General features: G+C 34.3%; 1 protein-coding gene across 2 annotated transcripts; it reads right to left on the bottom strand.

The window, feature by feature from the left end:
- Positions 1-593: 593 nt before the first annotated feature.
- On the bottom strand, positions 594-14588 carry LOC110993234 (PAX-interacting protein 1). Of its 2 annotated transcripts, XM_045634511.1 has the most exons (17): positions 14365-14588; positions 11803-14280; positions 11409-11579; positions 10371-10460; positions 9961-10042; positions 8354-8508; positions 8099-8186; positions 7750-7870; positions 6903-6999; positions 5699-5851; positions 5073-5219; positions 4163-4375; positions 3896-4048; positions 3689-3767; positions 3080-3305; positions 2349-2428; positions 1389-1532 (listed from the first exon to the last, which is right to left on the bottom strand). In XM_045634511.1, the coding sequence occupies exons 1-17, from the start codon at positions 14458-14460 to the stop codon at positions 1516-1518; spliced, it is 4446 nt and encodes a 1481-aa protein (XP_045490467.1). In that variant the 5' UTR covers positions 14461-14588; the 3' UTR covers positions 1389-1515. The 2 variants fall into 2 exon arrangements, with proteins under 2 accessions (XP_045490466.1, XP_045490467.1); XM_045634510.1 differs by lacking the exon at positions 2349-2428 and having other exon boundaries at positions 594-1532; positions 14365-14587.
- Between the last annotated feature and the right edge of the window lie 163 nt (positions 14589-14751).

Raw genomic sequence — 14751 nt, 5'->3', positions numbered from 1 at the left:
CATGTAGGACATTATACTCTATGATCCGGGATTAGAAAAATATAACCGCATCTGTTATTTAGATAAAACAATTTTTTATAAGCTGATTTCAATATAATGAACTTATAAAAACAACACGAGAAAGTAAAAATTAAAAATAAATTAGTTGTTAATTAATTAATTACAATTAATTGCAGCAGGCTTATGATGGCAGAAGTTGTTTTTATAAGTTCATGATCAGCTTATAAAAAATTGTTTATCTAAATAACAGATGAGGGTATATTTTTCTAATCCCGGATCTTAAGACTATTAGTTTTATTTATTTTGAATTTCATGTTTTAACACGACAAAAAAAAATTAAAAAATCTATAAGGAGTATGGTATCGAAATCTTATCTTATCAAATAAAACAATATACTTCATCAAATAGTTTATTTTATAATCATGACTTTACGTACCAATATATATTTTCTTGAAAAATATTATAAAAATTACTAAATACATAAAAATAAATGTTACTTAACTTCTACTCTAACATCTATATAGTATTCTCTGAATAGATATGCAAATTTATTTTTCATGAGACATTCGCTAATTGCAATAAAAACAAAATAATCAAAAATAAAATCTGTATATTCTTAAAATTCGCCACAAAAGCGTACAAATTAACGATGAAAAGCTTTTCCTGAAAACATCTCTAAAAAACTCTAAACAATGAAAAATTTACATTACTAAGTTTAAAACAAAGTCCTTTGACACATAAAAACATGAATTTATTATTTATTTACATAACTTGCTTCAAATTTACCATTGTGGTCCGTTATAAAGAAGTTCTAAATTTATATGTACGTGCGTGCAAACTAAAATTCTAGGAAATTGCTTTTTATCACACGCATCAAAATGCACCAACTGATACATTTTAAATTTAATATCTCGACAAAAACCTATTATTGGTATATACAGTAAAAACAACTTAACAACTCGTCTCATCAGTCTATTTTAACCAAAAACTCGCCAATCTCCAACTTCTGCCTCATAATAGCCGAGAGGACCACTTCAGTACTGCAAACGACATTCAATGTTTTCTCCGTTTGCAGCAAATAATACACCAAATGCAGGTCATTTGGAACCGTTAGAACGAGATAGCTATACGGCCTCTGGTTGTGCATCTCTTGTATGGAAATATATGATCTGCGGTTCTTCTCTACTCTTCCACCACAGAGCTCTATCATTTCCGTGAGGCTGGCTTTCGCAGGTTTCACACATGGCGTTAAGAAGAAAGTTATGCCATCGAAGATCTTCTTCCTTTGTTCACCGCTGAGGAGTACCTCGTCGACATCGCACTTGAAAGCTTTATTAAAGTCCTCGTCGCGAAGAGCATATTTCGCCTCATCAGCGAATTTGTTGAGCCTCTGACTCTCTGTCACCCATTCGGTGGAAAGTAGGTGCTTGACAGTGATGAGACAACTGACCAATTTGCAAGTGCGGACCAGCTTCTCCATCACGAGATGAGTGGCCTCCGATGCCGATGTCACCACTAATCCTCCGAGTTGTCTGAAAAAATAACAAGGTAAGGCACAAGCTAAATATTGAACATTGAAATATGCACGCAAATTCACTCACGTTTTATAATGAAATGTTAAAATAAGAGATCACTTTAAAAAATGTTCATCAATAAGCGACAATTATAAATCATAAATACGGAAGTGAATTTGCGAGCTAAATGTTATTTTATACTTCATACAACATTATTTGTTAAAACCTTAATTTACCAGCAAACTACGAATATTGTCTACATATAAATTGTATAAAATAGTTATAACGAGTCACATTTGGGTTAAAAGGCCTACCCACCTGCACATACATACGTCGCAGTAAAGTAGTTAAATCGGAGAGTTAATTGAATCTCTAGACAGTTAATTAAAGATTCAATGAGGTCGCTTTAAGTTTTGTCACCATGTTTGATAATGCTCAGGACAAGAGACTTGAGTGACAAAATGGAATTCAGGCTTAACTACTAAGCGTGTCAGACACGAACGCAATGCTGACAGACACGGGTTATCTGTGGTACTATATTTTTTTCGACAGATGAATTCGATGTGAAAACCTCTTCCTTCGGTTTTCTTTAAGTCGAAAAAAAGCCTATAGAAATGAGGATTTCTTGCCGCTGTATAATGTAAATAAATATAAACGGACTTTAAAACGGTAAACAAAACTAGAATCAATAAATTCAAGCCAGTATTTTCGATACAAATATTCAACTCAACAATTTTACATACAAATTAGTTCCTACCTCTAAGGACATTTAAGAAAAAAACAACACATTTCTATTTACCCCACACCACTACATAATATAAATCTTAATAAAACCTGCGATTGTTTTGTTATATTCTACAGAATATTTTTCGCCAACGTTGTTCGAATTCTCGTCGATATTCAACGTGGAAACACTGAAAGTGCAAGATTCTTTTTTTATAAAAGCATGGCGGCTAATAAAAAAATCTATGAAATCTAAAGTGCATTTAGTCTTAAGCATCACGCATTAACCGCAAGTCACATTTATTGTTTAAAGCAGTGATTCCCAAAGTGGTCTATGACAACCTTCAAGGAGTCTACGTCAGCGAAAAATATATAATATATATGTTTACAAAATTGTGTAATTTGATGTTGCTATTCGCTTTGTGGTCGCAATACATTTTGAACTTGTAAAAACAAAAAAAAAACAAAAATTCAATTAATAAATGTATAAAATATAAATTAACGTGTGTTTTTTACACTAAACTTCATTACCCAACACGGAAAAACATGGCAAGGGGTCCACGACACAAAAGTTTGGGAAACTCTGGTTTAAAGAATTATCAGTCTTATTTACAATTGTTAGGTACATAAATAGCATAATTAAGTTGTATACAACGTCAATATTGTGCACTGAGTAGTTCTTCAATTTGGTTTTTACAAGAGTCGTGAATAAAAGCCTAATCGAACCTGGTATAAGAGATACATTTTTTTCCATAGCATTGTCATGAAAATTCCATTGCACGCTAGGAATTCATTCCTATATCCTATACGCATAATTGACCTACATGCAAAGAAGTACGTACCTAACGCTGGCTGCAAGCCTAGCCTGTTGTACGGGCGGGACATTGGAAAAGAGCACCCTCGGAGCGAGGTGCAGAGGAGGTGGGGCGGGCGGTGCGGTGTGAGAGGGCGGGGGCGGTGGCGCGTCGAGGCGAGGCCTTTTGGCCCTGCGTTCGCCCGCCGCCGCCGCCGACCGCTTCGCACGCTCGTGAGATTCTTGCGTTATATTTATTGGCATTTTCCACGCGTCTGTAATTAAATTAATAAATGTAACATCTGTACTTTCTGTTCAGCCGGCATTCATTTGTTGATATATAATATATTATGCTAAGCATGTGGAACATATATATGCCCTATTCTATAAAGATAAATACGCCCTAAAAACACACACGCTCGAAGGACCAATCGAATACATGTATATTCAACATGCATTCGATTTGGTCCTTCGAGCCAGATTTTTCCATATTGAAGTTATGCAAGAAAATACACTTAACACTGAAGTTTCTATAACAGATAATAAATAAAAATATTAACACACATTTAATTTTTCTGACATAAAATATTTTCAAAAAACGGTATTGACTATACAGACTCAAAAATGTATGACACAAAATTTTACAATATTTACTTACTCATGAGATGTGAAACCAAGCCGTGGTCCATTCGGAAGGGGCTCGATAAATTAAACTGTTGATATTTCGCATTCTCAATCTGAAATGATGCATAAAATATACAGTTTTACCGAATCAAGCACTTGAATCAATATTACCAAATGGTTTTTTTTTAAATAGAACATCCGAATTGAACATATAATGGACATCATAAAATTCCTAACTCACCTGCGAAAGCGCAGTCATATTGCCAAGTAAGAGATCAGTGATCCAGGCTGCGCTGACTACAGGTATGGCCCACTCTCGCGCACGTCTATACTTGTTTCCTTCCGCGCGTTTGCATATTAACACCGTGTTATCTCTCGTCATGTACGGTGTGAGCTGAATTCAAAATATATACCGCAAATAAATTTAAAATCGCTAATTAATATGTTAAATTATCGAATATAGTATGATAAATGCATTTAAAAAAAAGTTTATATAGAAGTTTGTTACCTTAGCACCAACTTGTCTCAAGCAACAGGCCAAGCGACGTCTTTCATCTCTCCTCCATCCAGAAAGCACAGCTCGATGGTGTTTGGCCGGTCTCTCCCTCGCGGAGTACATAGTGGGCAAATGTATTGCTTGCCAGGGTGGCGCCACTGCCTTACGCTCCATTGTGTCCGATACCCAATATGCTGTCACACAACGCTTGGCGTCACGGAGGGCCTAAATATGTTATAAGGACTAATTTAGATAGCATTTACACAGTAGTAGTCTCATATATTGTTGGGTCAGCGGCCAAAATTAAAACCTAACCCATCGCTTACAAAAAAAAAGCTAATTTGCAAGTGCAAAAATAAGATTGGGTATATATAGAATTGGTGAGTGGTAACTTATCAATAAGTTGGGTTAATATGCTTAAATCAATACTTATATTATACATTTATTTTTGTTTGTAACGCCTAATCTCAGGAAATGTTGGTTCAAATTAAATACTTTTTGGTACTTATCGAGAAAAACTATATTCTGCATAACAACACGCAACAAAATGGTTTGCAAAACCAATTGTTTTGTCTGAAAAAACATAAACACATACACATGCTAGCTTAGGTCAAAGTTACTCAAAAACTATATATGTATATGTATAACGTCATTGAATTATCTCCACGCGCACTTATATAAGCCAACGTAGCAAACAGCTAGTTAATAAAAAAGCAAATTTTGAAAACAATCATTCATCAAATCATTTTGGCATGGAATAGATAAGGTTAAAAAATTTGTAGCGTGGTATCTTTAATTTTACATGTTTAGTTCATTAAAATCACTAAACTGATTAATTATGTTTTTGGTACATGTTCTATATTCCAAATTCTCTATTAAAAAATCTCTATAATTGTGTGCGTTCAAATAAAATGAGATTAACCTGCATAACAACTCCATGCCGTTGCGTCTCGCAGAGCACGTGGGTGACTCTTGCACAGTAGCCAGCTTCCACTTCGCCTCCCCGTCGCTGGATGGCCTCAGACCAACGCGACACTCGCTCGCTACCGACCGACTGCTGGTATTCGACCTTGAATAAATCATACAGTTATTACATATTCAGCGTATCATAAATATAATGTAGAGATTCCATTGCGTGCGTTAAACTAAAATAAATATTGAAAATAAATACCTTTTAAAATTAAAAAAAACTTTATAACGGCATATAAACGTATCTTAACATAGTACTCACCAACCTTAATGGTAACAAAATTGGCTTTGAAATAATTAGTTATGTGATGTCTTTATATAAGCAGGATTTGAAATCTTATCCTTTGACAAGTATTAAACGTTTTATTTTAAAGGCGTTTTATTTGTATGAAACTAAGCTGGCAGGGGTTCACATTGACACTGTTAAGAGGAATTCGCTGTACTTCGACTATCGAAAACATATAACTATTACAACAGGGATGACATTATCATTAGTTGTTTGGGCAGTATATACACGTAAGTTTTTGAATCAATTAATAAACAAGTATGTAATAGTATATAAATCATGAAGAAACTCACCACATGAAAGACGCATCCCAATAGGAACAGATCGGGCGGTAATTTCAGGTTAGGATTGTGGCCATAGAACTGAGCCCTGGGGGGCGCTGCCCTCACCCCGCCGACACCCACACTGCCGTACACTTTGTTGCCAACTTGAACTGCAGTACCGACCTAAAATAAGGTAGGTAAATAAGATAGTAAATTTAAATGACGACAACACACTTCCGACCCTTCTAGCAGTCGACACTTCCGACCCTTCTAGCAGTCGACACTTCCGACCCTTCTAGCAGTCGACACTTCCGACCCTTCTAGCAGTCGGAGTACCCATAGATGGCGGGGCGGTATCACTTAAAATCAGCTAAACCTCTTGTCTGTTTGCCCATTTGAATAACATTGAATAGCATTTATCGAAATATCAATCACGATTAAGATTAAAATATGAAATACGTTGAGTAATGTAATACATTTATGTTTACGGTAAAGGTTTATTAAAACGTGGCCTGCTAAAAGGCTTCAACTATTGTAATAATATACTTTATTACTCTCGTCAACATATTCGTGAATCTCTCAAAAAAATTGACTAGTGTATTATTTTAATATAAGATTTTATATCTATATTCTTTAGTTTTTATCATTATACTAGCGACCCGCCCCGGCTTCGCACGGGTGCAATGCTGATACTAAATACACTACAGAAAATCTGTGAACGTTGTATATAAAAATGTGGTTATCCATAAGAGATAGACATATACCATCACCGACTTTTCTGTAGACTTTTTCAATGTGTACAATACTTAGTGCATTATTTTGATAAAACTCATAGGGTTCAGCCTGCGTTTGCAATGTAAGCGGAAAAAATGTAATTATTTACGACATCACATTAGAAACCTGAAAAATAACAGTACTTCTCCACTATTTAATGGATGTTATTATACATATAAACCTTCCTCTTGAATCACTCTATCTATTAAAAAAATCCGTTGCGTAGTTTCAAAGATTTAAGCATACAAAGTGACATAGGGACAGAGAAAGCGACTTTGTTTTATAATATGTAATGATTTCAACCAATAACCAATTCTTAATACAATTTTTTGAAATAGTATTGAGAATTAGAAAAATATACGAATATTAAATATAAGTGACAAAATATTAAATTTTCAATGAAATAATGTTTAATAATTAGTAATTAAATATTAGTTAAATATAGGTGTTTTTAACTCACAGGAGTGGGCACTGTGTGCGGATGATGCGTTGCGCCCAAGAGAAGCCTCGCAGGCGCTCGCACTGCCCCGCCCGCCGCATGCGCCGCTGTCATTAACCTGTACAACATTCACATGAAAGTAAAACAGTGAATAATTGAAATCTATAGAAATATTATGAAAAGTAATTTATAATATATATTAATTCAATGTTAACATTTGTACGTAAAATAATCATAAAACAGATTCAGAAATGTGAGGCCAAGATCTAAAGAGGTTATAGCGCCACTGATTTATTTTTTTATTTTTATTTATTTTAATATTTACAAAGATGATGTTTCGAGTTGCCATATTTACAAGTATTGTTAAAAAATACATCAGAACAATTAGGTGTGTTAAAATCGATAACAAGAATATATATACATCGAGTAGAATAGAATAATACGTAAATTTTATGAATAATTCACCAACCAAGCAGATAAATGATGCAAACATCAAGTTCGCAATAGAAGCAGTAAAAATGGCAACACCTAAGTAAGCTTTTCAACCTGTTATCTTTCAACTTTATGTGTAAATTTAACACATTTGTCATGCAAATAATGGATTAGATTCGCATATACATACGTCCACTTTTTTTACCGTTTAAGAAGTTTCATTTCAAAAAATTTAACGCCTATTCCTGTGAAGGGTGTTCCTAGTAAAATTTTAATATTTGTTTTTTTTAATAAACATAATATTTAACATTTATTTTTTATCTTTCTATTAAATTTAATCTTTTATTTAACTAATGTGTAGTTAGGATCACTGTCAAATGAAGTTTAGGATCCTTCAACCTTTGAAAATAAAGATGTTTAACAAATAGAAGCTTACCTTAGCGTCCCAGCGGCAGATGGTTCATGCTCGTTGGGCGCTGCAGTACCCTGAAGACGGATGGACAGCATATTGGCCAGAGCCGTTTTAGTCTTTGGATTGACTAATAGTGCTCCTGCGCCTACAAAAACTAATTGTTAACATCGAGTCGGTAACAATAGATGGCGCGTTTGTGTATCGTAAAATCCTTACGATTTTGAGTATTATGAAGATCTTGCCAATGCATTATTATGATATAATTAAATAAATCACTTTAAAGGTAGTTTTAGGCTTACGGCTGTATTGTTAGGCTTCGTAATTATAGTATTAACTGTAAAGCGCCTTTAACTAGGAGAAACCTAAGGAATACCTTGCTGATCAGGAGTGGTGGGCGTGAGGATGGCATCAACTTGTTGGTCCTGAAGAGGCGTTACGACATGCTGAGAAACTGGCGCCACCTGTAATATTCATCACTAAGTCGGTAATTCCAAAGTTACTTTTATATGGAACAGGGGCCAAGGAACTTAAAGTCAAGTGCTAACCAGTGTTTTAAGCACTTTTGTGAAGACCCTGAAGACACATTGGTTCTTTCCTTTGGTGAAATATTCATATTGTTTCAGCTCACCTGCTTGGCTGCCTGATGGTGGGCGTGTTCCCTCTGCGCCTGCAACTGCTGCAACCTGTATTGTTGCTGACGTTGCAACTGCTGGATTTGCGTCTCGACCACACCTACATTAGAAGCCCCGCTTACGGCACCTACAGTCCCGCCCACCGATCCAACTGATGAAGGAAACGATTGATATTAAATGGGTTGTACAGAATATAAATTAAATTTAACCAATTCGATTTTGGAATAAGACAGAAGCATTAAAATCTGTGTTACTTTCGACAAAAAATGTTGACTAAATAATAATCATTACAGTTATGTAAGAATAATTCGTTTTGTATGGAACGAATCAATCGTTATATTTAGGTATAACCCTCCATACAAAACGAACTTTATGTTTAAAGAATACACATTAGCCCACAATTCTTCAATAGCAAACATTAATCAAACAGGTCTTAAAATATACAAGTTAAGGTTTTTATTTAAAACTAAAATATTAATATGCTTAAGTTAAAACTTACAGTCAATATCATCTAACTCCATGGTTATAATTTAACTGCACTTCATATACTTGAATAGGAACTTTAATAAGTACTTTTAAGGCAGAGTTGTCAACGTGAAATGGTAACTCGATTCAAATTCTCGAGAATTCTTAGAATATGAGGTGAATTGAAATTATAATGTGGTATCGTTGACGTTGAGCATTTGAATAACAAAATTTGAAAAGTGATATTTGAATAATTTAACTCTATACTATTGCTTTTCTCGTTTTATTTGCTTTAAAAGTTACTTTAATTGATGATCATTGTCCTTATTTACTGTTAAAAGTAGGTTTGTTTATAAAGAAGATTAATTAGCCAAAGTATGTACCATAGTAACATTTGCCATCTTATAGGTATTTTATTGATCTCTTTACTAAAAGACAGATTCAAATATTCAAATTCAAAAATCATTTATTCATGTAGGTAACATAATGTACACTTATGAACGTCAAAAAAAGAAAGATACAGCATTAAGTGCTTCTAAATTTACATTTACTGCCAGTTATCAAATCAAGGGCGTAGAACGGAAGAGAAGAACTGGCAATAGACTCTCCAACATTCAGACAGGAATCCATAAAATCTTATTAGCCTAATAATATCTAATATTGTGTTTCATAATATTAGATTATTCATGACACTTTCTTTAACTGAGTGAAGAAACGTAGGAGGGTTATTAATTTAGAGTGTAATTAATTTGTTTTCAATTGGATCACATCTGACAAACCTATAAAGTTTTATCACTAAGAATACTTTTCTTTAGTTAGTATAAGTATTTATTTGGACAGTATTGTCAAAATTATTAAAATATCCTAAAACAAGGCATGACCCTTATTTGAAAATACATATTTTTAGTTTTTTTAATAGTGGCATTGGTGGACAAATAAATTTAAAACAATGATTAATAATAATATCAACCCCTTGATAGTAAAGAAAATATTATCTAATTATTTTAATTAGTGTTTATTAAGTGTTATTTGAAATTGATTTGAAATTGTAATAAAGCATATTCTTGTATTTATTTACATAACTAGAACCTGAAACTAATGCTAGTTAACGCTGTATCTAAAGTGTAGCTAACATTACCTGGTGATTGTGGTGTCTGTGTAGGCGTAGCGGCAGGTAAAGTGGCAGTTCGAATCCCCGGTTGTTGAACTTGCCATTGTATCTGTGGATTGGTATAAAATGTATGACGGCTTTTTTTCTGAAAGACACTGACATCTCTTAAACCCTGACATGTATCACTAGAACCATTTCTTCCGAAACAAAAAGCCCATTTAAAAAAAAAATACATTGAAAAATAAGTCCACTATATATTTGCTTTTATAACCAAGATAGCCTTTCACTGACAATGCGCCAGCTATGTTATGTTTAAACTTATATTAAAAATAATATACTGAAAGTCTTCGATCTTTTAAAAAGTTATATATTATAACATATCAAACGAAATATGATGTTATATTATTCATATGGTCAAATAAATATTACATGATTACCTGTTGTTGTTGCTGATTAAGTCCAGGCGGTAATGGGCTTCGAATGAATGTCACGTTCTGAGTCGCAGGCGCACCCGAAACTACGGGTTGCTGTAAATTTATTGTATTATTATTAAAATAATAAAATACCTGACTACTTAGAACTGATCCCGTTGGATCAAAGGCGATCCTTTTTTCCTTAACTATTCTATCTTCTACATAGCGTGATATATAAATATATATATTTATTACTCATTAATGTATATTCTTCGGTTTCGATATATAAATATGTGATGAACATGTACACTAACAATACAATAATGGAGCTGTATAGTAATTTTATTCTAGGAGTACATTGTCTTCACACATAACTATTCAAGTAATGTATACAAATATTGTAAATCCTATTTGAAAAGAGTAAGTGTGTCTTGGCCATTCTTCTCCACACAAAACTACCTTTAGAAAGAGGCAACTAGAACCATCTTTATATTTTATGAAACGTTAAAAAGTGCCATTTTAGGTGGTCTAATTGGAATAAATGATTTGATTTGACTATTAGACGGTATAACATGCGATCATAATGTATTTACTAAAAATACGTAAATTATTAAAAAAAAATCTTTTTATTGTAAATAACCTTGCTACACCATATATATATAAATAACAAGCTATGTAGAAGAACGAAAAGTTAAGGAAAAAAGGATCTACTTTGATCCAATGGGAACCTCACATGTATTTCGTAAATCAGTTCTAAGTAGTCAGGTATTTTATAGTATTATTGAAATTATGTAATCTATCATTAGATGTGATAAATATAAATTAAATATAGCCATATTAGCTGATCACTATTCCGGAATTGAATTTGAAACTCGTTTTTATCCATTTACATCTACCATTATTCATTACAGCACTATTAACTTGGTAATAATTCATACATTTTAATTATGTACTAAAACCAATAACAAATACATAATCGTTTTGGCATTTGATTTATCTAAATATCATAAATAATTTATTTTATTGAATTAGTTTTATATATAGTATTAATTTTGTAATGACCTGTTGTTGAGCCAAAGCCCTCTGTATATGAAGTTGGCGTCGTTTCTGCAATTGCGAAACAAACATGGCGCGTTGTTGTGGGTCCATTTGTTGCAACTGTGCGTGCGTCTGCGCATCTAAATGTATGAGTTGACGACCACCGCCGCCCGCTGTCCACGATACTTGAAGAGGCTGAAAAAGCATGAGAAGGAATTATAATAACAAAATGTGTTGACCGTTAAACAGGGGCAACTCTTTGCTATATTTTCATATAAAACTGCAAAAGCATAGCGTTATTTGCTGGACTTTCTTTAACAAATTTAGATTGAGGCAATTCTTTACCAACCATAGCTGGATTTTGTTTTAATTATTTTTTCCTGTCAGAATATAACAACAAAAAAAAAACAAAAATTACCCTTTGCCCAACTACAGCGGATTGTCCAATAGGTTGCCTTTGTTGTATGTACTGCTGCTGTTGCCATGACACATTCTGTCCACCTGGGACAATTTGTTGTCCTCCTGGTGAAACTATCTGTTGACCTCCACCATGGGTTATTATTTGCTGGATCCCACCGCTTCCTATTTGGCTAGGCTGAGGTGATTGGGGCACTTGAGATAAAACTTGCTGGCCTTGTCCAACATTTTGTCCAATAATTTGCTGCCCAGGTTGTTGTGACACAATTTGCTGAGATGATTGAGCTATCACTACCTGATGCTGCTGCCCCTGCTGAGTGATTACATGCTGGCCACCTTGAGTTAGAACTTGCTGTGTACCTTGGCTTAGAATCTGCCCTCCTTGGTTCACCAATTGCCCACCTTGGTTAACAATTTGACTTTGAGAAACTATTTGCTGCCCTCCTTGCAATGTTAGTTGCTGGTTCCCATGTACTAATATTTGCTGATGCCCCGTGTGTTGGTTAATTAACACTTGCTGAGGAGCTTGAACAAGCTGCTGCTGCCCCCCACTATTTAGTAACTGCTGTTTTTGAACTAATATTTGGTGATGTGTTTGATTTATTGATTGCCCTTGAGAGCCAATAGAATGTTGTAAAATCTGTTGTGATTGTTGAACACCATGTTGTGGACTCAATTGAGATTGTTGGTTGTTTAGTAGAGATTGTTGCTGAGTTTGCATTATCTGCTGCTGCAATATAACTTGGTTTTGAGGGTTTCTAGATTGGACTAACGGGCTTCTAATAATTTGATGCTGGCCTTGGACATTTTGGACCATTTGAATATTCTGTTGTCTCCATGATCCCTGAACGGACATATTAGCACTCTGTTGTCCTTGAATTGATTGTTGAATTTGCTGACCAATAACTGACTGTTGAGATGTGTTACTGACAAGTTGATTTAGCTGCCCTTGTGGTTGAGCTTGAGATGTAACAAGACCTTGCTGAACACCCATGTTCATGTTTTGTTGTTGATTTGTAAGTGATTGAACTGTTTGCTGTTGAATCATTCCTTGGTTTTGTGATGCATGTTGCTGTCCAGAACTGATCAACTGTTGTTGATTTATTACCTGACCTTGGCCATGGTTTTGATTTAGTTTAGCATTTTGAAGGCTCTGTTGTAAATTTTGAGTAGATTGCGCTAATTCTTGTGCAATATTTTGGACTGCATTTTGTTGACTCAATGTTAAACTCTGTTTCATAGCCATATTTTGCTGATTGAGTTGGGCCTGTTGCAAGTTATTTGCACTTTGACTCAACATTTGACTAATATTCTCAATTTGTTGTTGAGCCGATGTCATTGATGTATTTTGTTGTTGTTGTTGTGTTACAGTTTGAGATTGTTGGACATGGTGTTGGTTCGGTTGTAAGTGCTGTTGTATTTGCTTAGATATATTTTGATTTATTTGTGACACATTTGGTTGTGTAAATCCTTGTTGCAACATTTGCATCCTAAGTTGATGTTGTTGCAGTAATTTCTGTTGTTGTATTTGAATAGCCGATAATCCATGTGGTTGTTGAGTTTGTTGAACCTGTGAGTAACCTTGCTGAATATTAATTTGTTGATTTTGAACAATATTTGCTTGGGGCATATTAGAGTTTTGGCCAAATTTTTGCAATAGCTGTGAATTATTAGCCTGTCCACCTTGTATTTGTACATTTTGTGATACAATTCCTTGTGGCAAGGACTTAGTTACGATGCTACTTGTATTCACAGCGGTAGTGTATCCCATAGAACTAGCATTACTTGCACATACAGTTGAAGAATTTGCTGTGGAAGGGTTGTGGTTCCAAGGCATTCTTTGTTTCAGTTTATCTAGTAGTGCTTTAGTGTCATCATTTTTATTTTCCGACATATTTTGTGTGGGAACTTCGTTCTTAGCAATACCTTCCTCAAAATCAAAACCTGTGATTGCACTAATGCGATCCATGGGTTTCAGAGGTTTTGGCACAACCAATAACTTGGGGTGAAAATTGTCACTCTCTATCAGTTGTCTTGCTTTAAGACTCTCTAAAACCCAATCTGGTGTAACAATTTTCACTTTGTTATTAAAAGATATTGCACCAATGTATTTTTTTCCACTTGTTGAACCACAAATTAAATGAGTACACTTACTATCCAAATTTAGCTTAATTTTGCCACCATGGTAAGTGATCACTGCAAATAAAATCTTCGCGTCAGAGGGACTCACTTTGGATACACAAGCAACAACATTTGTAAATATTTTGTTCTTGCTAGGGCAGTAAGGATTTGGATTTGCTAATTTCTTCAATCTGGCAGAAGCCCAGACCCAATATTCAGTCACAGCAGGAATCTGGTAGATGTCACCAGCTTCATCGATGTCTGTATCAGCAGCATTTTGACCACAAATTAGATGAGTAACGTAGTCAGAGAAATATTTCGTGCTTTCACCTCCACCCGACTGAAGTAACTGCATAGTCTGTAATAACAATGCACAAGACCAGTTATACCACATATTCAAGGTTTCAATAAAAATAAAAACAAGAAAAATTCAAAAACAAACCCTTTCCGAAACATCGCCAGAGAGGTAATATTTGACATCTTTAAAAATCGCCTCTTGAACCGTTAAGAAATCTAAATCATCAACAATCGTTACCATTTTCTGTTTTACCAAACTAATAAAAACTTCATTCAAATAAACATTTTTATTTCATCTTGCGCCCAAAATAAAAACCCTATGCTAAAACGTCCATCATGGAAACTCAGATTTCAGTGTTGCCAACTCTAGAAGTTTTATTATCCCCATTCCCCGCAGTTTTATAGCGGTTGAAAACCTCCTCAGTCCTTAAGCCTCGGCTGCACCTGATAACTGATTATCGTAATAATATAGAATACAAATTATTAATTATCTGTGACATGAATTTCAGAATGCAATCGCTGTCGAATCAGT

Source organism: Pieris rapae, chromosome 3 (genome assembly GCF_905147795.1).
Source record: "Pieris rapae chromosome 3, ilPieRapa1.1, whole genome shotgun sequence".
Lineage (NCBI taxonomy): Eukaryota > Metazoa > Arthropoda > Insecta > Lepidoptera > Pieridae > Pieris > Pieris rapae.
This window is presented reverse-complemented; position numbering and strand designations above follow the sequence as displayed.